Source organism: Mytilus galloprovincialis, chromosome 9 (assembly GCF_965363235.1).
Source record: "Mytilus galloprovincialis chromosome 9, xbMytGall1.hap1.1, whole genome shotgun sequence".
NCBI lineage: Eukaryota > Metazoa > Mollusca > Bivalvia > Mytilida > Mytilidae > Mytilus > Mytilus galloprovincialis.
Genome location: NC_134846.1, coordinates 82,934,366 through 82,962,277, shown reverse-complemented (window position 1 = coordinate 82,962,277; position 27,912 = coordinate 82,934,366). Strand labels below are relative to the sequence as shown.

General features: G+C 32.8%; 1 protein-coding gene across 2 annotated transcripts; it reads right to left on the bottom strand.

Moving 5' to 3' along the window:
- Positions 1-10,305: 10,305 nt before the first annotated feature.
- Positions 10,306-21,729, bottom strand: LOC143046152 (uncharacterized). 2 transcript variants are annotated; one of them, XM_076219173.1, is made up of 5 exons: positions 21,578-21,729; positions 18,498-18,676; positions 17,960-18,181; positions 17,294-17,437; positions 10,306-16,731 (listed from the first exon to the last, which is right to left on the bottom strand). In XM_076219173.1, the coding sequence occupies exons 1-5, from the start codon at positions 21,603-21,605 to the stop codon at positions 10,969-10,971; spliced, it is 6,336 nt and encodes a 2,111-aa protein (XP_076075288.1). In that variant the 5' UTR covers positions 21,606-21,729; the 3' UTR covers positions 10,306-10,968. The 2 variants fall into 2 exon arrangements, with proteins under 2 accessions (XP_076075288.1, XP_076075289.1); XM_076219174.1 differs by lacking the exon at positions 21,578-21,729 and adding an exon at positions 21,143-21,242.
- Positions 21,730-27,912: the final 6,183 nt, after the last annotated feature.

Below are 27,912 nucleotides of genomic sequence, written 5' to 3'. Positions count from 1 at the left end.
TGTAATATTGATTTTATTGTGCCACAAGGAAATTAAGGGGAGTATTTAAGAACTGGAAAATCTTATGTCCATATATGCATCCACCAATATCTCTCAGAAAGTAGTAAAATTCAACTGGTTGTGGACTGAACATTGATTTTGTCTGTTTTGATGAAGTCCCCCTTTTTGAATTTACTTATGGAGTTTGGTAATTTATTATGATATAATAATCAGAAGCTGACAATGAGTGCCATACAGTGATAGTTCTTAGGTGATAACGGGTAATGACCTACAATCATATAACTTGATAAAATTATTATTATGTATGCCATTTTGGATTTGATCAAATTTTATCTGAGTTCAGATCTGAGTGACTAATCAGTGCATGCAGTAGCTTAAATCTTATTTCTAGCGAGACATAACAATATGAGGCTTTATTTTGTCTTGAAGGCCTAAGCCTGGTTTAAAGATTAGGAATTTAAATTGTGATACAGTATGCTGTATGTGCATTGCTCATAATGTAAGGTCATATAAAGAGACCAATACTTGCTAAAAGAGGGACTTAAGATACCAAAGGGACAGTCAAACTCATAAATCTAAAACAAACTGAAAACGCCATGGCTAAAAATGAAAAAGACAAACAGAAAAACAATAGTACACATGACACAACATAGAAAACTAAAGAATAAACAACATGAACCCCACCAAAAACTAGGGGTGATCTCAGGTGCTCCGGAAGGGTAAGCTAACATCTACCTAATTGTGGCTCTAGTTGGATTCTAAAACGCATGCATATTCTTATCTTCATATTAAGGTGACAAATAGGTGCAAAAGAATTTTCACAAGAAATTAAACAGTATGAAACACAAGAGTAGAAATATTGCTTTTTAAAAGAAGAGGTAAAATATTTTAAACACGTGAAGAGAGATAGTGTGAAGCATTCACCTTATGTAAGTTAAAAAAAAAACTGGTGAGGCAGTTGCCTCATTGCCTCAATAGAAGATAAACCACTGCTCACTATCATATTATTCAGTCTAAAGATGCATCTACAGGAGTATCAGAGCTTCAAATAGACAAGTCACTTTGTGTACATATTTCATTTACTAAGTATTCTTATGTCTAATGACTTGTTTATGTTCTGCAATGGTCTGGTTAAGTTTTTAGGACGAAATATAGTTCTCAACATTAGGACAACAATATTTTGTTTGTTATTTGAAGATACCAGGGTTATAATTTGGTAAGACAAAATAAATATCACCCTTCTTGGTCTCATCAATAGCAATTGAATTAAAACAGTGCCAAATTATATACGAGTTTAATAGCACCTAAAAGCACGAAAAATGGATCAAATACAAATAAAGAATTTACTTCCTTTGGGTAGAAAAAACCTTTGTGTTTCGCAAAATTCAATACTATTAACCTTTAATCTATAGAAAATGAACAAATGCTATTGCATGTCAACTCAAAAGTGTTGACTATTGGGCTGGTGATATATCTGTCTACTTATTTCTAGTAAGACAAATAACAATTTGAGGCTTGATTTTATCATGATTATAATTTAGTACGCCAGACGCGCGTTTCTTCTACATAAGACTCATCAGTGACGCTCATATCAAAATATTTATAATGCCAAAACAAGTACAAAGTTGAAGAGCATTAAGCATCCAAAATTCCAAAACAATGTGCCAACTACGGCTAATGTAATCTAAGTGACCAATACTTGCTAAAAGGTACATCATTTTGGCGCTGGTTGGCTATCAAAACGCATATTCTTTTTTTCATATTGAGGTTACAAATCAACACATAAAAGAGTTTTTAGTAGAAATAAAACAGCACCAAGACTAGCGTAGAAATGTTGCTTTGAAAAAGAAGAGGTATTGAAACATCTTTTGTAAGGTAAAAAAAAATCTGGTGAGGCAGCTGCCTCATTGCCCCAATAAAATTACACCACAGCTTACTATCATATTATTTGGTTCAAAGATGCACTTAAGGGAGTATCATAGCTTCCAATAGATAAGTCACTCTTTGGCAGATTTCAGATACTAAGTGTTCTAATATCTAATGACTTGTGTATGTTCTGCAATGGTCTGGTTAAGTTTTCAGGACGAAATATATTTCTCAACATTGACAATTCATTGTTTGTTGATATTTAAGATACCAGGCTTATAATTTGGTAAGACAAACATACATTTCATCAATGGCAATTGAAATAAATCAGCGCCAAACCATAAATGAGTTGAATAGCGTCTACAAATCTGAAAAATGTAACTTATACAAATAAGGAATTGTATTCCTTGGGATAGAAAGAAACCATTGTGTTTCGCAAAATTTAATACTTCAAAAATCTATAGAAAATGAATATATCAATGCTATTTCATGTCAACTCAAAAATGTTCACTATTGGGCTTATGATATATCTGTCGACATATTTGATATACCCTTGACTTGGGTCTATTAGTCTTATAAAATTTTAAGGATGAGGTCTATTCCTCAGCAACCACACATAACAGACCAGTAATATAAAATGCTCCAGATTAAAAAGGCGGGTCTCATTTCAAATAAATTATCTTTATTCAAAAATAATTTATATCTAAATTCGTAACATATGTTCCATTTGACCTTAGTTACATTTTTTTTCCATCTTTTTGTAGTGTAAATGTTTCTCAAATCGAAAGGCAAATATTTCTGACTATTCAGGATAATGACATCATTATAATGCTATGATGAACATACCATGCTTTGCTTTAGTAGCTGCATCCTACTTTAAACATGCTAGATCACACAGTGACTTTATTCATTCGGTCCCCAAGCCGTCTTATCTTCGTTCTTACTCATAAATTGTGCATTGAGAAACGACAAATAACATTTTTTAAAGTCTCTGGTTTAACCCCCTACACCAAAGCCCAGCACGAAATAATCGTTTTAGTCAATATGATGACATTTGGTGTACCATCATGATCTTATTTGACCATGGAAATGACATTCAAAGTATCATTTTCTCTATCCTTTGCGGATAGTGACAATATGCGAATCATAGGGATACTAATTTGATGACTGTAAAAAGTAAAATCACAAAAATACTCCGATGAAAAATCAAAAAGGGAAGTCCCTAATCAATTGGCAAAATCAAAAATTGTAGACGAAACGCGCGTCGATGTGAGTTGATAATAGGACACGTCAAATCGATCAACCAGCTAGTGATGGTTACCATAAACATATGTAATGTCTATTAAGTAGTTCTTCCTCATAACTCTGTTGAGACATTTTTTGCGTAAAGATCAAACCCTTGTTAAAGAAGTCTGTATAGAGCGAACATTGTTAACTGAGATGTGTAAATGCCATACAGTATAGCAGGTGATGTTTTGCTGCTGAGAAACGGGAAATTGACAATTGGATAATTGAAATCATCACGTTCTTGATAGATTCTAGTGTCAAGTCGTCCAACTGTGTGTATATCGAAGAATAGTTCAAGATATGAAGCAGACCTTCTAGATTCGGAAGCATCCATAATCTTTAGTTCACTGGGATTGCAAGCATTCATTGTAATGTTGTTTATTGAGTGACAGAACATCATCGATTTATCTGAAAGGGAAATTAAAGAACTTTGTAAGGCACTTTTTTTGTTATCTTTGAGAAAGATGTATGTAAATGCTGCTTAATATGAGTATACAGCATTCGGCCAGTAATGGTGGACAATCATTATCCATTTGGGAATACCGACATCTTTTGATATATCAAGTCAACAAATGTTTTATCAATCAATTTGAAAAAGTCCACCATTTTGATGTTACTATTTTCGATTTATCTGTTGTTGTAATTAGTATGGTTCTTCACAAAGTAAGATTTTTTCGTTACCTTAAACACGTAGTTTGTACTATATGTGTTTCCTTTTTGAGTAGATAAAAAACCTCTGTTTGATGAGACGATGTAGTCGATTTTTTTAATTTAGCATGTGGAACAGTAGATTGGTACTATAATATGATTGGTACTATAATATATTACTGCAAAATTGTAAAGCATTAGAATTTTTAAGAACCCTTTTCTGTTTGAAACTTTTGGTTGAATATATCTTATCACAATATTTCTAAAATACAGATATATATTGTAATTTTCAAAGTTGCTGTTATAAAATTTCGAAATCCTTTAAAATAATGGAATGAAGCTCCCTCATAAAAAGCTCTGATTCATTGTCCCTTAATACTGTACTTTTGGTTTTACCAGCTCTTTAACTGTGAAAATGTTAAGCGTGTTCAGCACATGTTATTAATGTCACATTTACTTTTGATACAGTTTATGCCAAAACACGTTTACCATAAACGAATAACCTTTTTTGTAATCTATACTATTAAACGAGAAGACCTCATTTTGGGTGTCGCTTCTCTTCTTTCCACAATAAATTAATCATCATGTCTCTGTGTCCTATGGGTACAGTGCATAATCGCATTTGTCATCCATTCATATGATTATTCAGATTGAGTTATTTTGGGTGAAAAACGAGAAAAAAGACGTACGGATATGTTTCCGTCATTGGGCGAAATTTTAAGTCAGATTAGACTTCCGGTTTGCGTTTTTCTGTATACTTTGAACATACATTAATACTACGAATACAGTGTATGTTCTGTCTTATATCCGTCATTGGACGAAATTTAAGTCAGATTAAACCTCCGGTTTGCGTTTTTCTTTTTACTTTGAAACAAATACATATACTACGAATAAAGTGTATTTTCTGTCTAATATCATTTTCAAGTTTACTATCCACGGCAGTCACAGGGTTTATTTAATAGAGAGGGTCTGAATAATATATCAATGACTGCTGTGGATCAATTATTAAACTAAAATGAAAATTGACTGTAAAAAGAAAATACACTTTCGGGACGTCTGGAACGGGTGTTTTTAAGATCGAAATTTCAGGATTGACCATTTCGGGATCCCGGATTTCTTTTTTCGAATTTCGGGATGTCGAGATATTTAATTTGTATAATAAATTCAGAACCTCGGGATTTCATGTTTTTAAGCCCGGGATATTGGGATCAGGGCCCCTCCGCAGTGGCGGATCCAGAAATTTTCATACGCAGGGGCCCGTTGACTGCCTAAGAGGGGCCCGATTAAACTAAAATGAGAATTGACTGTAAAAAGACAATACACTTTCGGGACGTCTGGAACGGGTGTTTATAAGATCGAAATTTCAGGATTGACCATTTCGGGATCTGGGATTTCTTTTTTCGAATTTCGGGATGTCGAGATATTTAATTTGTATAATAAATTCAGAACCTCGGGATTTCATGTTTTCAAGCCCGGGATATTGGGATCAGGGCCCCTCCGCAGTGCCGGATCCAGAAATTTTCATACGCAGGGGCCGTTGACTGCCTAAGAGGGGCCCGCTCCGGTCATGCTTCAGTTATTCCCTATATAAGCAACCAATTATTTTCCAGAAAAGGGGGGCCGGGCCCCCTAAATCCGCCTCTGCCCCGACCCCCCCCCCCCTTTAATGAATGTTCATAATATACAGATAAGCGCTAAAATTATTCATGTGTCATTAAAATTAATAGAGAACAAACAAAAAAAAAGGATTTTTTTGTGGGAAAAGGAGCCGGGCTAGAAAAAACAATTATCCTGTCCCGAATTACCTATGACGTTTGATACCTTTTCTGAAATTCTCAAGTCACTAAATGTTTTACAAAAAAAAGAAGATGTGGTATGAATGCCAATGAGACAGCTCTCCACAAGAGACCAAAATGACACCGAAATTAACATTTAAAGGTCACCTTACGGCCTTCAACAATAAGCAAAAGCCGATACTGCATAGTCTGATATAAAAGGCCCCGAAATGACAATGTAAAACAATTCAAAACAGCCTTATTTATGTACAAAACAAGAACGAAAAACAAATATCACTGAACCACTGAATTACATGTACACTAAATGTATGTTCATAATGAAATTAATAGAAACAAAAAATGGGAATTTTGGAAATAAAGGAGGAGGGTTAAAAAAACATTTTCCTGTCCCCAAGTACCTATGACTTTTGATACTTTTCCTGAAATTCTCAAGTCATTAAATCTTTTACAAAATTCTTCCTACAACACTTTACGTCCTTTCAAATACGCTCTGAATGCCCGCGATTTCGCGGGTGTGTTCTAGTAAATTGATATTCTGCTAAAGAGGATATACTTAATCACGAGTCACAAAAAGAAAGACAAAATAAGACAAAAACGAATTAGACGTAAGGACAAATAACATTCCACACCTATCAAAAGAAAACCAACAACATTAGTATCGAAACAAAATGGATATGTTGAAAAATGTGAATATTATCTTATTGCCAACAAGTCTCTATAACTCCTCTTATTGAGAAAACATTTCTAAAGATACAACCATCAGACTAGTTGAAGGCCGTACGGTGACCTATAGTTGTTAATGTCTGTGTCATTTTGGTCTCTTGTGGACAGTTGTCTCATTGGCAATCATACCACATCTTCTTTTTTATAGTGTTTGATATATTAAAGAACACCTGGTAAATACAAAAAGGGCTTAGGCTCAACAGTGATTGTCATTTTGAAGTTATACTAAGAGGGGCGAAAGATACCAGAGAAACAGTCACCCTCATAAATCAAAAATAAACCGACAACGCCATGTCTAAAAAGAAAAAGACAAACAGACAAATGATAGTACACAAGAAACAACATATAAAACTAAAGACTGAGCAACACGAACCCCACCAAAAACTGAGGGTGATCTCATGTGCTCCGTTAGGGTAAGCAGATTTTGCTCCACATGTGGCACCCGTCGTGTTCTCATCTTATTACAAACCCGGTAAATAGTCTAAATCGGTAGGCCACATTCACGAAAAGGGAAAGGGATTGTAAATACGACGTAAGAAAATATACAATATCATCTGTGTAACGGTTATTCCAAAACGGTCAACCAATTTGTGATGGCGTCCGTAAAATTTACGAAGGATGATTCAACTTCACCATTTGGAACTCTTGGTTTAATAGCTTCCTTGTTAGCAGCAACCTTATATCAAGGAAATCATGATAGGAAATACAAGCGCGGGAATATCGTATCAATTGGGAGATATATACTCCGGATGCAGGCGCTGCTGGAATGTTGCTACTTAGAAATGGAAAGTTAACAATTGGAAAACAATATGTACTTAAATTGTTGAAATCTTCCATAAATCGCGAAATTTAGGTGTATTTTCAATTTTTTTCAACGATTTTTTTTAATGGTTTTTGATTAATTAATTTCGGAAATATTAAATTGTGACAATGATATTACTTCTCAATAGGTAGGACTGGTGTTTGGTTTGAATGAAATGTTCAAATATGAATAATACTGATCAAAATCTAACTAATGCATTAGATTTATCCAATTTTATTCATAAACTTTTAGAATTAAACATATTTTCACAAATACAGTCTGATTGAAGCATACATACAAAAGCCGTAAGTCTAGTGGTGTCATGTTTAATTTGCACATCTTTTGATGTAGCATGAAATCGATAAACGGATATCTTTTCTTTATTTTGTGAAATTTTTTTAGAATATAATACTCACACGTTATGCTTCAAAATTCATGTTCTTATCGTTCATCATGGTTGTGTATGTACACATTTATAGTTTTAATATAAGTTATCAATAGAAAACCATGAAATTACAGAGATATAAATAAATATTATTGGTAAATGAATATTTAATGAACCAGCCTTTTTTATTAGTTCAAAGCTATTTTTTTGTTTTTCCATGGATTTCTGAAAAGTAAATGACATGTTATAAGGAAATCTTACCCATGCCAAATACTGATTAGGATCATCGTAGAAATCACGTACATATTATTAATTTTTTTGTTATCATTATGTGTTATCCACTGATGATTTAAGATAATTATAAACGCGTATCTGGTTTAGTCACTGTTTCGCTTTGAGAAGGGAATAAACGGAAATGATCACCACTGCAGATATTACACAAGGAAGTTAAAAAAAATTCAGACATTTAATATTCTACTGTAGAAGGGAAATAACCTAAAATTTTCAACCTATTATTGTGCGTGACTGATCGACCATGAATTATTTAAAAGACCTATGAAAACTGATAAGGGTATAATAGTAAACTATTATTACGATTTACTAAAGGTTCCTTATCTGGGTATTTTTCAATATCATTCCACAATAGTTGACAAAAATTAAAGTTGATATTTAAAGCTTTTTCTTTAGCATGTTTAATATGCCTTAATGAACGTACAATTCGGAACACTTATAATTATTTACAAACCAATTCAGTTCATTTTAGTCGCAATAAGACTTAAGATACTTTTAATTAACTTGTTAAAACAAGTTCTAGATTTTTTGTATTGTTTGATAAATTTCAATCGTTGGATCAAGGATTTGTATAGTACTGTACAAATCCTTGGTTGGATGCATACAATTAATATGATTTTAAAATGGAATAAAAGATTGTCTCACTTGAGGGACCAAAACAATATATTTGACCGTTTTCTTTCTTTATTTGTTACCTTTTTTGTTGTTAGTCGATTTATAGGTGTTAATTCAACCTTTTTTTTAACTTTCTTTTATGCTTTCGATATATGTAAAGACACAAAAAAAAACATCGTATTTATAAATATGTTTAAATGCAACGCTTCGCTATTTTTTTTTTTACAATTTCTATTAATTTATTCCTCGTCCACATATTCAACATCGAAATAAATCAGCCTCGATAAACAACGTTACTTGGATGGCTTTTTATTTACAGAAGTGCGTTTTGTTATGTACAAATCAACCTCCGAGTCTTGGTCATATATTATATTAAGCACTTATCTTTTAAAGTTATTATCAATTACCAAGGCTATTGTCTATGTTTTATTTTGATACTTATTTCTATCAAATACACCCTTCTGCTGCGCGGGCTGAATTATATGATATATCGTAGCTATCAAATGTGTAATAAAGTTTCTTCCCATTGTATATTTTGTAAATTAATGCAATCACCAAATCATCGACTAACGTTCCAGTCCTACCAGTAAACAACACTAACAAAACATGATTTATTTTTTATAAAAAATGTCTATACCGTCTAGCAAGCCCTAAATCGTCATTTCAGAAAATCGCGAAAGAACAACTAACTTGAACTGAAGAGGTAAAAAATGATGCAAAAGTAAAGAAGGATCACAGATTCTGAAGGCAAACTTAAAAAAAAACTTTGCTAATTGTTTGGAATCATATCTCGGGCAATTGTACTTACATGTAGATATAATTTTAGTCATAATTTTATTTAGTCATTGAATACACTGAACGTGCAGATGATGTTGGGAATCGTCAAATGGGAATCGTCAAACATGAAAGTGTACCAGTACATAATTTCTTTTTTCTTTTCTCTCAAGTCCACTTTATCATTAATTTGGCAATATACCTAGATTATATTTTTAGTATTGTATCCATATTTAATGAGTAACAGAACCACAAGAAATGAAGAAAAAAACAACACTGAAGATCCCCATTTTTCATTAAATAAATAGGTAGATTAAGAAATGACGTTTTCTGAAAATCTTTCCTTTAACCAAACTTGTTTTTGTTATACTTTTTTATTTCTTTCGCTGTAATTCCCCACTGACCATAAACTTTTTATTGGTTCATATTGAACACAGGTGGAGTACACCGTTAGTTTACAGATTTCAAATCCTTTTTTAATATCTTTCTCTAACATAAAATAAAATATTTTAGGACGGTTGTCATTCTTAATTGATTCAACAATCATTCATTTTACCTTAACGAAACTGAATATCAAATATCATCCAAAGGAACCGTAGTACCACATTTATGATTACACGAAGTAAATTTTTTGATTGCATTCTTGTTTTTGACCATTATGGTTGGACAGTTATACCTTTGAATCAAAACTGAAAGTTATAAACGTGTTTAAAGATGCAATCGAGAAATGTATATCAAATAGTTAGGAGTTTATAGAACAGCCTCATCAGAGAAAGAAAAATCAACAATAAGAAATAAAGCAGATATCCTCTTATTAAGCCTAAATGCGTACAAGTCGAGAGAATGAAATAGATTGAAAACTGAATTGACATTATGTATCAACAAATAGCAAAAAATATACTTTATGAACAAATGCAAAAACAATCTACAGTTTAGTTACTTAGTCCGTTTCTGTGTGTGTTATATTTTAATGTTGTGTCGTTGTTCTCCTCTTATATTTAATGCGTTTCCCTCAGTTTTAGTTTGTTACCCCAATTTTGTTTTTTATCAATGTATTTATGAGTTTTGAACAGCGGTATACTACTGTTGCCTTTATTTAAAGAAGAAAACAAAACACGTTATACCTGACATTTATATTTCTTTGGAAGATTATAAGACATGTCAAAAAGATACTCAACAATATCCCCGTGTAGAGTAAAAAATAATATTAGCTACAAATAGATTAAAACAGGAAAATGATAAAATAAATTTAAACTCTGTTATATTAATTAAAATCATATTAAAGTTGCAAAAAAATATCACACTTAAATTTCAATGTACATAATTAGTATCAACTGAGAAATAAATAATTACAAAAACTTATGTTATATCAATAATAGAATTTTCTTACTGTATCAAACTTCAATTTCTTTGGTAAAAAACTATGTGATCGAAGGAAATAACACAACAATTAACTTGTGCTGTAACTTTCAAAATGTCAATTCACTAATTATTGATTTGCATTTTCTTGTTTTCAGAAATGATTCCAGTCACAATTCCAACACAATAACACCATCTGCTTTGCATTTTTTGTTAATCATTAACTCTTTGGTTTCAATACATTGTAATATCACCAGTCCACATTTACACCTGATATCAGTATATCAATACATTTGAATCTAAGGATGAATGAAACAATCTGTATTTACATTTTGTTTACAAAACTAGACATCAGGTTTTGAACCAATATCCACTACAAAGTCAAGTGTAATGAGATCAAACATCAGCATTGTCACATGTATCTACTTTGAAGTCGATCGACTGTCTCTAGAATGGAAGTCTTTCCTATTTCTAGAACGATCAGTCTTCACGTCTCTAGAAAGATTATCTTTTCGGTCTCTAGTAGACCTACTTTCCTTTTCTGTAAATTTTGAACTACCCCGTGAGGACACATTTTGGTAGGTACCCCGGTGTATGGGCCTATTATATCCTCTGCCTCTAAAATTTGACCTTGAATCAAAAGGTCTGCTATTAAAAGTTGATGTTGTATTTGACCAAGGCCTTGAAGAAGAAATGAATCCCCTTTTACTAGAGAAACCACGTGATCTCATGCTTGGATTATATCTTGTTTTATACTGATTGTTGTATGTTGAACTGTAAGTTGATCGGTTGTAACTGTTGCAGGCAGGTTTGTTTACCATACTGTATGTCGGTCTGTTTACCGACGAAAATCTTGAAGTCCTAGGTCGTTCAAACGTAGATTCTCCTTGTGTTCTTGTTGAGGTATTTGTATTACTAGAATATGTTCTTTTTACTTCGTTTGCTGATTTATGTGGTTCTTGTAATATTGGCTGTGTGTGATTACCAAGTTTGTCACCGGGATTAATTTTGTCTTCAGTCACTCGCGCTTTTACCATGTCTAGAACCATTTCTGCCATTCTGCCCTCTTTGCTGTTATCATTACTTTTATCATCAAAAATTATCTTCTTCAACAAAGTTGACATTGCCTTTGATAATGTATTATTGATATCTGATTCTTTGGGTTCCTTACTACCTGACGTGCTTGAGGGATATTCTCGACAACTAACATCACTGATCAGACCACTTGCGTGACGCTTTGGAGATGTTTGGCGATATGAATCATACCTTGCATTGTTAGCATGTTGATACGAATTTAAACGATCTTTTGGGGACAGGGTGGTAAGGTACGAATTTGCTCTGTTCTTAGGTGACAAACTACGGTTAGAGCTCGTCCTATTCTTTGGTGAGGCACTGCGATAAGAAGTTACCCGATTCTTCGAGGGTAAACTACGATCACTAGAACTACTACTGTCTCTGTCACGTGACCTACTACGAATTCTACTTTTTCTGAAAAACGATTTACGGTCACGGTCGTCAGTTTTATACTTTTTGTACGTAGATAACAATGTTCTGTCGCGTGAATCACTTCTCTGTCTTTTCCTGTCGTATCTTTTGTCATGATCGGGAGAAATACTACGGAGTCTTTTATACTCTGTTGTTTCACTTCTATCTAATGAGTTACTTCTTTCTCGTTTAATAGTCACCCTAGGATAAGAACTCAAGTTCTTGCTCCTATCGTTTATCTCAATCTGACTATTACTTATAGATGAACCATAAGGTGTTGAATTGGAATTTGCTGCCTTTACCTGATTATTATGACTGGAAGAATAGAACGTATTTTGATTATGTATACGTCCACCGATGTAACCTTTTCTTTGATTTTGATTGGTCGAGTTTGGTGTATTGTATGAATGATTTCCTATACGATACTGTGATTGGCTATTCCTAGAAGGGTTAGCGTTCAACCTAGCGTTGTTGTCATAACTTTTCCTAGATGGTGAACCAAAGCTATACTGATTGTTTGTAGAGTTGTTTGACCGTTTACCGTCTTTATTATCCCATTTGCTTTTGACAAACCAGGTTCTGTTATCAATTGACTGAAATTGTTTTGGACTGTTTGCATTATAACGTGAAAAATTTGAATAGTTTTTACCAATATATGTCCTGAAGTTTCCCACTGGGCTGTTAGTGGAAGATGAACAGCTACTTTCAGAGCTCCTAGACCTAGATCTGCGTTCACGTATTTTTGACTTTGATAATCCATCAGTACTGTTCAAATGAAGTGCTTTCTTATTATCTTGGTTATCATTATTTGTCGATGCTGAATAATGAGTACGTATTGCTTCCAATTGATTTAAGCCCGAGTTTGTGTGTTGTTTACTTATATCCTTACCTTTCTCACTCCTTGTTGGTGTTCTATGTTTGTGAGTCCGATTTTGATTGTGTACTTTTGTTGAATCCCTATAAGGAGATGAATCTGAACTGTATGTCGATTCTGATACTTTTCGTTTTACTTGCTTTTCAGAAACAGTCGACTTAAATTTACCAGTTTTCTTTTTAGCTGGTTCGATGAGATTTTGCGAAGTGATACCATAATATTCATCTTCTGTAACTGGTTCCTTTTTTATCCGTTTGACGACACCTGATGCTTCGGTCGAAGTAACTTCATTATACGCTGCATTGAGAACACGTGTAGCCCTTGATGTATCATCAGTTTTGCTGCTTTGCTTTTTTGACATATGTTTATTTTGTATTTTATCAATATTCTGTTTAGTCAATGAAACTGGAGACTTTTGTGGATATGATTCAGCTGTTTTCGATAAACTGTTTGTAGATTTAGTATTTGTAGTTTCCGTCTCAGTCAATGTTATTGAATTTGAAGTTATGCTAATTGCAGTAGGTTTCTTTGGCGGGAAATTTCCAGTTATAACCTGAATAGGCATGTGTTCCTCAATAGTTTTGTCACCAGTATTGGCCGTAACATACTCTTCGGATAAGTCGGTAGATTTAAGTTCATTCTGTTTACCATTGATGTGGTGGTCTGTACCTTTTTCTACACTTTCCTTTATACTTTTTCCGCTGGTATCATCTGGTGTACTGTCCGAAAGAATTTTCAACTTTTTCATTTTTATATCTTTTTCACTAGACTTCACTGCCTTTTCACCAATTTTATCTGATGAACAATTATCTTTGTCCGCATCTCCTGAGTTGCTTCGTACCCTGTTTGAAAATAAACCTATAACTTGTTCCAGGTCCTTAAGTGTTTTATCGATTTCGGTAGTGATTTCCTTTGATTCTACTGTGCTTATTGGCAGATTTTCTGATTGATTAAAAACATTGGAGTCTGTATTCTCATTTTTTTGTTGATTTTCCTCCGTATTTTTATCATTTTCAGAAAACGATTCTGCAACAGGGCTAAGCGGCTCTTTCTTAATAACTACAATGGATTGAGGCAGATCTAATTCTGTTGGTTTGCTTTTGTCATGAGTTCTTGATTCATCAGATGGTTTATTGGTGTTACAGCTTTCTATTTTTGAAACTGACTTGTGTTCATCTGAACTAAATTCCTGTTTTGGACTAACCGGTTCTTGCTTCACATTCACAGATAGCCCGTTCAGAAACAAGTCTGACTGCATCATACTCTCAGTTACTTGTTTATTCATAAGATCAATAATAGATTCATCCAAATCAGAAGTTGGTGACATTAATTTTTTTATCAAAAGATGATCACCATGTTTATGACTTCCCTTTGCTTTGTCGGACGATACTTTAGCAACAGACGTTGAAGATAGTGATTTTGATGGTAACACATCAGATACACCTGGCTCTTGCTTAATAACTGTCTTTGCGATTTCTTGTGATGTCTTTTCTTGTGTTTCAACATTTGTGTATTGTACCTTTGGTGGAGACAATTCATTAGGAGCATCCGTTTCCTTATCAAAACGTTTTTCTATTGCATCAGAAGATGCAAACTTTTCGAAAAGATTTTCTCGGCAGGTAAACTTTGGCTCTTGGTTTCCTGAGATCTTATCATGGGTTGATGCGGGTTGGATATTTGTTTCTTTCGGGGATTTTGTGGAAGGTTCATTTTCTTCCTTTGTTTTTGTGTCGTCCTGTTTAATGATTTTGTGATGTTTGGAGGTCTTTACATTTATGTTTTTTGTTTGTAAAGGAGGTTGCTCTGAAGCAGCAAAGGCAGCTGCTACCGAATTAGCTGTTTTGCGTTTGGTAGAAGCTATAACTGGGGATATGCTTGAAGACATGAGAGAGGACAATTCTTTTTCTAACCCGCTCAATTTCTTATCATTTTTTCGTTTATTTGTAGCCTGATTTGATTTGGCATTACTACGACCTGTTTCGAGGCTAACAGTTTCATTTTCAATTGGTTCAATTTTTACACTCAACAATGAATTCTCCTTTATGGAGGAAGAAATACCAGAAGTTTTCTTTTCATTTTCTTTTACATGTTGCTTGATGTCATGTGTTTTACTATAATCTAACTTTCTTAAAGAAACAACTGGTTCTCCCTTTATATTCGGATTGAATTTTTCAGCGTCGAAGATGTATTCCTGCTCCTGTTTGTTTTCATTCAAGATGTTTATGGCAGATGTTATCGCTTTACTTTTAGTTTTAGTTTTACAATCTACTACTTTAGCCGCTTGCAACTCTGATGCTACTCTTGCTAATATATCAAGATTGTCCAAACCTGCAATGCAAGACTCCTTTGGTGCAGAATAACTATGATCTTCTACAGCACTGACGGCACAAGACATGTGTGATTCCTTTATTTCAGGTGTTTTACTTTCAAAATCTGTATTACAACTGTTATTGTTTGCAACATTTTCTTTCACATCTACTTTGTTGTCTTGAACATTACATTTAGATTTACATGATAAGTCCAGACCTACAACATCACCACTGTGTTCATTTTCAACTTTATTGTTGCTCTCTGTTGTATTTTGTTGTTGTAATCCTTCATCTGAATGTTCTTCTTCATCACCAGCTAATTTTTCTGTTAATAGTTCGTACAAATCAGAGGGATCCATTTTGTAAATTGCTTCTCTGAATAATGTTTTAATGTCAAAGTTTTTATCAGTTGACGAACCTTCAATTTGTTCTTCACTTTCATGTTTAACACATTCCTCAACGTTATTACTATCATCCTGTTTTGAACTTTCCATTTCATGCTCCTCCTTTACAATTGTCTTTTCTGTTTGCAATGCGTTATCTGTTTCCTCCACATTATGGGTTTTAGATTCATTTTTGCCATCAAATTTGTCATTTGTTGCATCAATTGTTGATTTACAGTTGTCAATGTTTTCTCTCTGTGTGCTTATCCCAGACTCAGCAGTAACAGGACAGGCGATTTGTTTTTGTTTATCTGAATTGTCTGTCATATCTAAATCTTTTCCGAGAGCAACATTCTCAGACTGCGTAGCGCCTTGGTCCCCAGGTTCATCTAATGTAGGTGTTGAAGCACCACTACTTAATTCCCTAATTATGGCAGGATCGACCATGTCAATATTGTCGATGCTAGATGTAGAATAAACACAACTGATTTTGGGTGCAAATTCTATATCACAACCAGTGGATTCTGTCAAGGAGGACGAATAAGTATCAGTCGTTGGTAACTCTTCTTTAACAGCATCGTTTTCATTTTTCTCAAGGTCATGATTTGATTTAATATGTCGTAACACTGTCAATTTTGACTGACGTAGTTTTATCTCTTCCTCGATTTTCTGAAGTTTTGTTTCTATACAAGATTTATCAGTTTCAGCATTTGCAGGTTGATCTTTTTCAGAGGAAGATCGTTTTGTAGGTGTGTTCGACCGTTTTCTTACGGGCTTAAGCTTAGGCATTTCATTTCTTCGTGTTCTTCTTTTAGTAGAATTGTCAGTTTCCTGTGAACTATCAGAGTATTCATTTTTCCTGTTACGTTCATCACTTTTACGACTCCGACTTCTGCTTCTTTTCCTTTCAGTCCCTTTTAAATGACGTCTTTTTATATAAGTTCTATAACTCTTGTTACCATTTGATGCTTCCTTGTGTTTCATCTGCGCAAGAAATCTATCACGGAACGACAGGAATGGACGATTTACTGTTACACGATATGGCTGCCTCAATTGTATAACTGCATAAGGTACAGCTTGGCGAGGATGCATCAGAGGTAGTTTTGACTTCTCATCCAGTTGGTATATATAAATCTGAAAAGATTAGAAAAAATAAACACTTAAGATAGAGGCAAAAGATAAGTTGAAAATATACTGAAAATGTCATGGTTTAAAAAAACTTCTACGATTTCTTCTTTGAGCTGTTACTTGCATAAACGAAAACTAGTTAAATGCTGGTTATGTAATCTATAGTTGTCTATTATGACATGCTTATGTGCCAAGTATAATAGAATGTTTCGATTCGAAGTTAACATGTAAGTAATTAATTTAATGCAATAATCTCGTTGCCGATACGTTTTATTTTTTTTGTTTTAACACAGTCTTGAATCATCCTGTTTATTATTCTTTTTTTTTCTTAAGATCAACTTGCTATCGATTCTCTTACTGAATTATTAAGATTACTATTTTAACCCGTATATCCGAGGAAACATTACTTGAGGGAAAAATCGATTTACTAAAGAAACAAGAAACAAGAAATAAGATAACAATAAAACTACAAATAACCATGATTGACCATCATACCACATCTTATTTTCATATTGACATTTTAAATTATATATCAGAACCAATTCGACTATGAAGAGTAGTTACTCACAAAATTATGTGCAAGTCCTTCACATATAGTTATGTTTGGGTCAGGTTGTATCATCGACGTGTGTGAATCGTAGTGTTTTGACGGATGCAGGAGTGTTCTTCCTTTGAACCTAGGCATAACCTTTTTTACCCTCCCTGGAATCACCTGTAAACAAAAGAACATTTCGTTGTTAATAAATAATACATGGACATTGAACTAACGTCAAATTTTGGTTTTGATCAATGTGTGCGTAAATAATAGAAATTATTTGTACATGCTTAATATTTCAATACTGAATTTCCTTCAATTTCAAAAGCAACTACATATTTTAGCTAGTTTATAATTATCTTAAAAAAAGGAAATATAGGAGAGAAAACCGAAAATAAGAGTGATAATTTATTAGTTTTCAAACTTTTATAAGAAACAATTTGTCCATTTCAATATTAAATGGTACAAATGTTACCGCAAATGATGCGCATTTTAACAATTAATTTTCTCGTTATGTTCGACGCTAAAAATATATGGAAATCCGAATGCTTATACAAAGTTGAAGGGCATATATATTTTTTTTGGTAATGGTTATCTAATAGACTTAAAAAGTAATAATCATTGTATTGAAGTAAATACGTCACACTTCGTTATATACATATTCACATAATCATAAATTGCATAATGTAAACAATTTACCCTCAGTACGACAATGCATCTGGCAGTTATGAAGTTCCTGAAAGTCATAAATCGAAGGAGCATATCGTAGTTTCTGTTCAAATGAAGTCCAGCACGCGTGTCACCCAATATATTTGTCTTTTTCTCTGAGCATCGGACACCATATTTACACATGCTCACAACAGATCTCCATGACTCAGCTAAAAAACCGAACTCCTCTTTCAACTCATCGTCAGTTCTTCCCTTAAACAAAATAGAGCAAATAAAGAATATTTGACATTAATGTTTTCTCAATATTACAGGACAATTACAGGCTTATCCGATTTCACATATCTGTGTAATCAAAACGGCATTAGACTATTTGCATTTTTTTTCGCTTTTATAACAATTGTAAGTTCTGATTCGTCTAAAACATTTTTATCATGTTAGTACTAAATACATCGTCATACTTGTTCATTCTATACATATCATTAACAAAGATTTTCACCATTTCATAATTTTAATACACTCTTTTTAATATAGATGATAATATAATCAAATGATATTAAAGTTGATTTACCATTTTTCTAAGAGCTGCTTTTCTATCTTCAAATGCCTCTTCAAGATCAGGGTTGTCAACTATATGCATTTTCATGGGAATCCAACCCCTAAGTGGACCCTTTGAAAGACAAGTTTTTTCTACATTCTCCATCAGTTCACGAGCCCATGTACACGTTAATGGCATAAACGTTAACACGTCTGAAATATGAAAATAAATGAAGATACATTTATATTAGACAGACTTTAATTTAATTAAAAAAGAATATAACTTGATTAAAAGGGGAATAAAGGGCCGGGAATAAATGCTTCTTGCTAAGTGATGTCTGTATAACGAACAGTTAATTTGGGATTGTTTTTGGCATCTTAGATTGCAGTTGTCCCCAAATGATGGGTTGATATTTTTACTGGAATTAGAAAATTTCAAGACAAGAGAATGAATTTTCTGTATGTGATATTTTAACTATCGACTTTATTTTCGTTCTTATGGACCTTCCCGGTTAAGATCAATAAACAATTAATTTTTAATTCTGGATTATTATTATTTTCTTTTTTCTTCAATTTTCCGTCTTTTGATCCATATTTATATATATATATATATATACTAAATAGATATACCATTCTATACATGCATGCTCATACATATATTTTTGTATTATATTGCTATAAATGTTAAATGGAGAAGACTTCATAAGTCTGTTTGACTTGTGTCATATCCAATTTGTATTTAAACAAATAAAATATGTTTAAACTAACAATTAATGGATGAAATGTCAGTGTTGTAGCTAGCGAAACCTCGCGCTTTTGTGGCAATGTTAAATATAACACTAAAATGACAAGATTAATTGACAGGACTACAGTACAAATAAATGCAAGAACATTCAGGATATAGAAATACACAAATAAACAATACAATAGTACATTTCGAGATGCTAATAGTTATCAAAGGTACCACTCCACGCTTATAATTTAATAAGCAAGACGCGCGTGTCGTCTACAGGAGACTCATTAGTGAGTCGCAGATCAAAATAGTAATAAAACCAAACAAGTATAAAGTTAGAAAGCATTGATGATCCGAAATTCCAAAAAAAGTTGTGTCTAATACTTGTAAGGTAATACATGCCTGAGATAAGAAAATCCTTAGTATTTAGAAGAATTCATATTTTGCAAACAGGAAATTTATAAAATGACCATATAATTGATATTCGTGTCAACACCGAAGTGCTGACTAATCACAAAATAAAAAAGAACACGAAAAACAACCAATTCAAAGTGACTTCGAAATCAGAGTAACGTCATTGTGTTGTAAGTCGTCAAAAATAGATTTTTTTAGAAGTTATAACGCAGATCAACTTTAGTACTAATCTGTTGAAAGGACTTGACTCATCAGATAAGAATTAAGCGTATATATGCATGAACAAAAAAATAGCAAAAAGACAAAAGGGACACAATGAAAGAGTTCAAATTGGAATTCAGATTATTTTACTTTGAAAATTGATCGCAACCAACAAGTAAATTATGTAAATTAAAAGTGACACCTATTTTTAGCCATCTGTCAAAACTAACACCCACTGAAATACTGGGATTTTTTGGGGAATAATTTGATTACTTATCATTGTTTTAAATAACATTTTTGATATGGATTAATTTTAGTATTTGAGGGTATATATCGCATGTTATTTGTGAAAAGTTCTATATTTTCAAAATCAGCATATTCCCTGATATTATCTGCCAAAAACCAGGAAATAAATCTAAGTATGCGATTTTTACATCATGGTAGATTAACATACACAATTCATTAAAATTGACTCACACGTTTAATTGTCAGGTCAAGTGTTTGTTGTAGATAAGTAATTCAAAAATTAAAAATCGATCTGTTAAGTAAGAAAATCATTATTGTTTCAGATATGTTTGAATGTTTTAAACTCTTTTTTAACAATTCTTGTCCATATTTCGATTTGATTTCATATCATGTCCGTTTGCCCTGTTTAGTTGTCTTATCTAGACAGATACTGGTTGAACGTTGATTTCAAACAAAAAGATAACAGTATTGATATTACCTATTTAATGACCTTCCGTTTGGAGGTCATTTTTCGTGTTATGTTTTATTAACTGAAGTTTAAAATCATTGCTGCATTCTTTTTTTTTCAATTGCAAGTTCTTGCGAGTACTAGCTAGTATAAAGTTGTTTACTTTTCTATCCTGATTAATAGTAAAGACATGCTTTGATCGGTAAGCTAGATAAAGTTACAACTAACGTTTAAATATTCGTCATTCCTAAATTGTAAATCATACTTGAGTTTAAACAACTATAAAGAATGTGAATTCAACTAGATCAAACATCACAAAAGAGTAGGTAGACCATTTCATTTAAATAAAAAAATTATTCTGTGTCAAAATACAACATATAATATAGCATTTAAAAAAATATATTCTGATCTTTTCTTCCAACAAAAGAAAATACCCAAACTTCAAATTTATTTTTCGTGGAAAAGTTGAAAAAGTTAAGCATGTACATTTATTAATCCAAAATGAATTCTATTCACCGAATTGACCTAGTTAACTTGCCAGAGAGTGACGAAGAACAAGTTTTAGGACATAAATGAATACCATTTTAGATATTTAAAATGTTTGAGCTTAAAACTAAATCGATGGAATAAAATTTACCTTTTCTTATTTGTGTCATAATTATCCGTTAGTGATGAAACTGCCACGAAATCCTTGTGAACGTATTGTCAAATTGTTATCTGGGTTAACGATCATGTGACTGTCAAGGAAGTTAGCCAGCTCGGTTATGATATATAATACAGTTGTTAAGTAAACAAAGATATTACTGTAGATCTATTTTTAGGTGTGGGGATTTTCATTTAAAAAAACTAATATAAAATCAAGTATTGTTACTTGATTTCAGTAAGTTTTACTGAAAATAATTCATCAGAATTAAATTTTAAGATTTTATTAACTCCATTGATATGAATAGCGTATTTCAATGTGTATCAAATCTAATTCAAATCTTTCTTTTTGATACATTTTGTGATAGTCAATTTATAAAAGTCGAAATATCCGAGGAAATATCGATAGAGAGAAAAGTTTAAAAAATACCTTTTCTATAACTGGATATTGACTGCATGGTGATTATTATGCGTTTGTTATTACAACTAATAATCTGGTGTCTTTCCACTGTTCTCGCTTTATCAATGAACGTCCTTCTCTTTCGTGGAAGATCAATACCTGGAAACAACACATTGTGTTGCTATTTTTAGTTTAGGGTATTTCTGCAAATTACATGCATACAAGAAACTCATCAAAGGCACTTAATTGATTGTGTAAGCCAGACACGCGTTGCGTCTACAAAAAAATCCACACCATTCAGGTTCAGATAAAAAAGTCAAATTTTCAAAAGGTTTTGTCAAATAAAGCTCTCCATTCCTGAGTTTATAGAAAATAAGAATATTTACTTCGACCATTCAAAGTTTCACAAAACGTAAATTTACAAACATGGCAATACCAATAATCTCAACACAGGTGAGGATTACACTCTACTGGACTATTGGTACCCTTGGTGAGGAAAAAACCTTCTAGCAGTGGCATCGTAGTGGTTGTAAAACTACTGCTAAAGACATCAAGCGCCAATAATTGTGTACGCCAGGCGCACGTTTGATCAACAAAATACCCACCAGTGACGCTGGTACGTGGCGATATTAAGAAGAAATGGAATGATACGCAATGCATGAGACAACAATCCAACGGAGTCCATGCAAGCAGCAATTTAAAAAATGGGGTTCATTTTGACTTTTTCGGTTCCAATTTTGTTTTTCTTTAATAAATTATATGAAACCCAGAGTTTTATAAGTACCCAACCAGATGTAGACCATTCAAAGGGGTCGGGTCGAGCAACTAATGGAAAAAGAAAAAGTTCAAAAACTGGCAGAAAGAAATATCACATTATGAGATAATTTTACCTGTTTGACTCGTAATTAAAAAAACATTTCTTGACGTGATTGGTTTCATAGGTACTGGCAGACTGTACACATTTTTTTTACCTCCCCCTTTTCTCCTTATTTTTATTTTCTTTTTCATTCGTTATTTCAGTTATTTGAACGTTTTTCTGTATTAGTTCAGTAGTAATTGACAAAACCTTTTAGAATATTAGTCTTTTTGTCTTAATTCTCAAATTTCGAAATGTTTCACATATATAATTTCACGCTTGCTCTACATACATTGCTGTTTTACTAAGTTGTGTCGACAATTATTATGTACTATTGGTTAGGTATAACAAACTTATACATTTACAGGATAAATAATCAATAAGAGTCGTTTTGCAAGTGGTAGAGACGTCAACACATGATGACACCTTTCATAGTATAACAACAGCAACAAACAAATCTGCAAATAGTGAGGATGTTTCTGTATACTCCAATTATGCCACATGGCGTCTTTCTGCATATGAGGGATGAAGGCAAACAGAGGTATACCGCTGTTCAAAAGTCACAAATCGATAATTGATAACAACTGTCATGTTCCCGACTTGGTACAGGACATATTTGAGAGAAAATGGTTGGTTGAACCTGGTTTTATAGCTTGCAAAACCTCCCGCTTAAAAAGCAATCTTAAACAAGAATGTGTCCATAGTACACGGATGCCCCACTCGCACTATCATTTTACATCTTCAGTGAACCGTGAAATTGGGATAATTTGGCATTAAAACTAGAAAGATCATACCATAGGGAACATGTGTACTAAGTTTCAAGTTGATTGGACTTCAACTTCATCAAAAACTACCTTGAACAAAAACTTTAACCAAAACTTTAACCTGAGCTTTGCATTATCTTTTTCTTTTTCAGTGGATCGTGAAATTGGGGTCAATACTTTAATTTGGCTTTTAATTAGAAAGATCATACCATAGGGAACATAATTACTAAGATTCAAGTTGATTGAACTTCAACTTCAACAAAAACTACCTTCACCAAAACATTTAACCTGAAGCGGGACGAACGGACGCACGGACGAACGGAGGCACATACCAGAAAACATAATGCCCCTCTACTATCGTAGGTGGGGCATAAAAACATCGCTTAAATGACAAAACTGTGTGACAGAAATGCAGTACAAACACACGCATGAACCATCATTACAGAGAAGCGCACAAACAAATAATATAATATAGTCTACACAATATATAAGCAAGCTGCAGATCAACAACTAACATCTTCCATCAACGACAGACATCACAGAAGACCATAAACAGTGACGCACTTATGTTACGAATATGTAATGAGTATCATAAAATTCTTTTCACTCAGTCCACACAATTATCATGACGGTATTGAAAGACTATTTTAAAATTATTTGGACCACAAACGATAAGACATAACACATAATCCAATCAAACCCACAACAGAAACATCATAAATAATTATTATACATAAATTTTGGATGTATAGAATACCGAGGAAGTCGTATAGCCATGCAAATTCATACTGAGTCTCGGTAAAACAGTCATATTCGGGAATAGGTCACGTTCGGTACTTAGCAGAAAGACAATATAGATGTTAAACAACCATCTAAGACGTGGTAAACATGTCATTAGTTAGTTTAAGCACATACACATTGTACAAATCAACCAATTCGTGATGGTGTCCATAAAATTACGAAGTGTAATTTTTAATCTTTACACACTCCTGTATATGAAGTCCGTATAGTGTGAATAGTTATCAAAGGTATCAATAGTTTGTGAACATGCACGAGCATAACGTATCAATTGAAATATACACCATACGACGGGGCAGAGGGTCTGTTACTCGTGCGTGATTTTAGTGTCATTGATAAGTCTTTTGTAGAAGAAATGCGCGTATGACGTTAATATAAAACTTCAATCCTGCAGGTATCTATGATGAGTTTATTTACAACCACTGGGTCGATGCCACTGCTTGTGGAGTTTTAATTCCTCGATGGTATCACCAGCCCAGTAGTCAGCACTTCTGTGTTGACTTAAGTTATCATTGATACTAGGTTCATAATTATAAATAAACTGCTAACAAAACTTTCAATTTTTGAAGTACTAAGGCTTTTCTACCTCAGGAATAGATTACCTTAGCTGTATTTGGCAAAACTTGGTCCTCAATGCTTTTCAACTTCGTATTTATTTGGCCTTTTTAACATTTTTTTTGTTCGAGAGTTACTGATGAGTCTTTTGTTGACGAAACGCGCGTATGGCGTAAATATAAAATTTCAATCCTGGTATCTATGATGAGTTTATTTACTGCTGCGAAATGGAAAATTGATAGTTGGAAAGTTAAAATCATCTCGTTAGTCATAGATTTTAGTTTGAAGTCGTCCATCTGTGTCAATATTGATGAAAATATCAAGGTATGAAGCAGTCCTTCTTGTATCAGTAGTATCTTTAATCTGAAGTTCACAGGGATCTCTGAGATGCAAGTAATGACTTGAATATCGGTTATTCAGTGATGGTAGTCATTAATATATCTTTAAGCAAAATTAAAAGAATTTTGCTAGGTGCGTTTTTCTTTTTTCTGTTAGAAGGTTCTGAATGAATTTTGCTTCATATGAGTACAAAAAACAAGTCGGCCAGAAGTGCATGTGCACAACTAGTACCCTTTATAATACCGACTGTCTGTTGAAATGTCAATTCTCCAAATTCAACAAATATAGTGTCAATTAGAAAGTCCAGAATTTTGATTATATCATCTTCAGTGTATCTTCTGGTAGAATCTGTGTGGTTCTTCACAAAATATTAATGAGTATAACCCAAAACATGAAATTTAAATCTACGATCTCCATTTTATAGAAAACCTCTGTTTAATGCGATTGTGACTTCGATCTTTCAATTGAGCATAGGAAATAGTAATGGCTAATGATATGGATTCACACAACACAATAGTTTTATACTATTCAATAAACAAATTTAAGAATAACCAATACAGAAATTCTAAAATTGTTAATACATAAAATTAACCCTAAAACCAGTAGTAAGAGAAAATAACGGAATATCCATAAATAAAAATAGGTACGGGTGAGCGGGTTAAAAAATGTTCTCAAAACTTTCAAAAATTGTTGATCGAGGTTTCAACTCTAATTTCAAAAATAATATATAATAATAACTAAGTGTTTATCGTGTGAAAGCAAATCTGGGAGTGAAGTAAAAAGGTATGTAATTTAACAGGTAAACGAAAGTGAATAGAATTCAACTAATAATCCAATAAGAAAAGTTATGACAAAATCAGGATGAGGAAAAGAATGTAGTATTTAGATAAATAAATTCGTTAGGAACAGAAAAATAATTAAATCTAGGATTTAAAAAAAAAAAATCAGTAATTAATCATTTTTAATAAAATAAAATATCCAAATAGTAGTGTAAAGCGTAAAAAAATCAAAGGTCATGCACTTCTGGCCGACTTGTTTTTTGTACTCATATGAAGCAAAATTCATTCAGAACCTTCTAACAGAAAAAAGAAAAACGCACCTAGCAAAATTCTTTTAATTTTGCTTAAAGATATATTAATGACTACCATCACTGAATAACCGATATTCAGCCCAGTAGTCAGCACTTCGGTGTTGACATGAATATCAATTATATGGTCATTTCTATAAATTTTCTGTTTACAAAACTTTTAATTTTTCGAAAAACTAAGGATTTTCTTACGCCCAGGAGTAGATTACCTTAGCCGTATTTGGCACAACTTTTAGGAATTTTTGGGTCCTCAATGCTCTTCAACTTTGTATTTGTTTGGCATTTTGACTGTTTTGGTCTGAGCGTCACTGGTGGGTCTTGTGTGGACGAGGCGCGCGTCTGGCGTATTAAATTGTAGTCCTGGTAACTTTGATAACTATTAATGTTGCTGCAAAATTGCAGAGATAGTGATCTTTCGAATTTTGAGAATCCACACTGGTTAAATATATCTAATAATAATATGTTGAAGGCCATCTTTTACTGTAGAAAGAATAGTAGTCAACACTTAAAAATGTGAGATTTACTGATAAATAAAGGCAATTCATTATTTATAATTTAACAACAGAATAGACAAAGGAGACCCTTATAATGTACAAGAATCGATGACCTTTTCTACACACCCTGATGATGGTAAAATATTTAAAATGGATGGATTTCTGACACCTCAACAAATAATGAGGTTTTTTTTGCGGCATGTTAGAAAAAGTGATGCGCTGCTAGGGAGCTTGTTATTTCAGAACTACAGCAAAGATTGGAATAACTATTTTAGTTAACATTATGACTGTTTCGTTATGAAAAACATGCAAATGTCTGATTTTTTTTATGGAATGGAATGGATGCTCCTAACAAGAAGTTGTACAAATTTGATAGATATAAGTAAAACTTTGAAAGTCGTTAATCTAATTTATGACTTCCGGAAAAAACACAAATTTTGAAATTGTAATTATTTACCTAATTTAAATAAAAAATCCAAACTGTTGAAAGTTATTTTAAAACATTTATATGTGTATTAAAATAGCAAAAGAGACGTTGACAATATGTTTCCAGATTTTGTTACAATAAAAGTGGTAAGAAAATGAGAAAAAAAAACCTTTCATTGAGCATTGACAGTTTCTTGTTTCCATGGTAATCGATATTGGAACTTTCGAGAAGAATGTTATTTTTTTGTCAGTACACCATAAAAGAGCCCTCATATAAAAATAAAGGAAATCCAAATGTATGCATTTCCTTTTCTTTGAAATCCATTGATTTTAACATAAACAGAACCAAGGACACTCATACCACATCTTCATATATCTATAATCAGCCCACCATATATTTTTGATATTAATATGTCATGTGCCAAAGTCAGGAAAATGGCAGTTGTTATCAAATATTAGTAGTCCGTTTTAATGTATGTAGGCGCTTGCTTTTTGTTGCACTTCAGTGTTTCTGTTGTTCCAGTTTATTCCTCTTATAGTTGATGTGTTTCTCTCGGTTTTAGTTTGTAACCCGGATACGATTTATGACTATTGAACAGCGGTATACTACTGTTGCCTTTATTTAAAAAAAAAATAATAGGTGATTCTTCTAAACCTTAAGATAATGTTAGGAAGTAACAGAATCGCCTATGATTGCAATAAAAAAGGTCTTGCAGGTCAAAATCAGTGGAGTCATAAGTTCTGAAAGGAAGGAAATTGGTATACAAAGTAGACACTAGATTGGGAGAGGTTGTGGCTACATAGAGTTGTATTACAAACTAATAAAATGTACCCCAAAACTAGTGGTAAAACTGTTTCCGAACTTCAAATACTAGAACTGCATGACAAAGATTCTATTACTGTCACCGAACGTAGGACAGTATAGCTACTAGAAGTATAAAACAAACAGAGTGACTAAAATAAATGAAATGAACCAAAAGTACCATTTTCTTTTTTTTTCAAAAGCAGGTTACAGCAAGCAATATTTCCAAACACTTTGACCTAAA

Bases quoted from the DNA above. Each gene is read 5' to 3' on its own strand.
- LOC143046152 (XM_076219173.1), bottom strand. From the start codon at position 21,605: ATGCAGTCAATATCCAGTTATAGAAAAG. The intron at 18,182-18,497 runs GTAAATCAACTT...ATTTTGTTTAAG, and splicing joins AAGCAGCTCTTAGAAAAATG to GGAAGAACTGACGATGAGTT. The intron at 16,732-17,293 runs GTGAGTAACTAC...TAATCTTTTCAG, and splicing joins AAGGACTTGCACATAATTTT to ATTTATATATACCAACTGGA.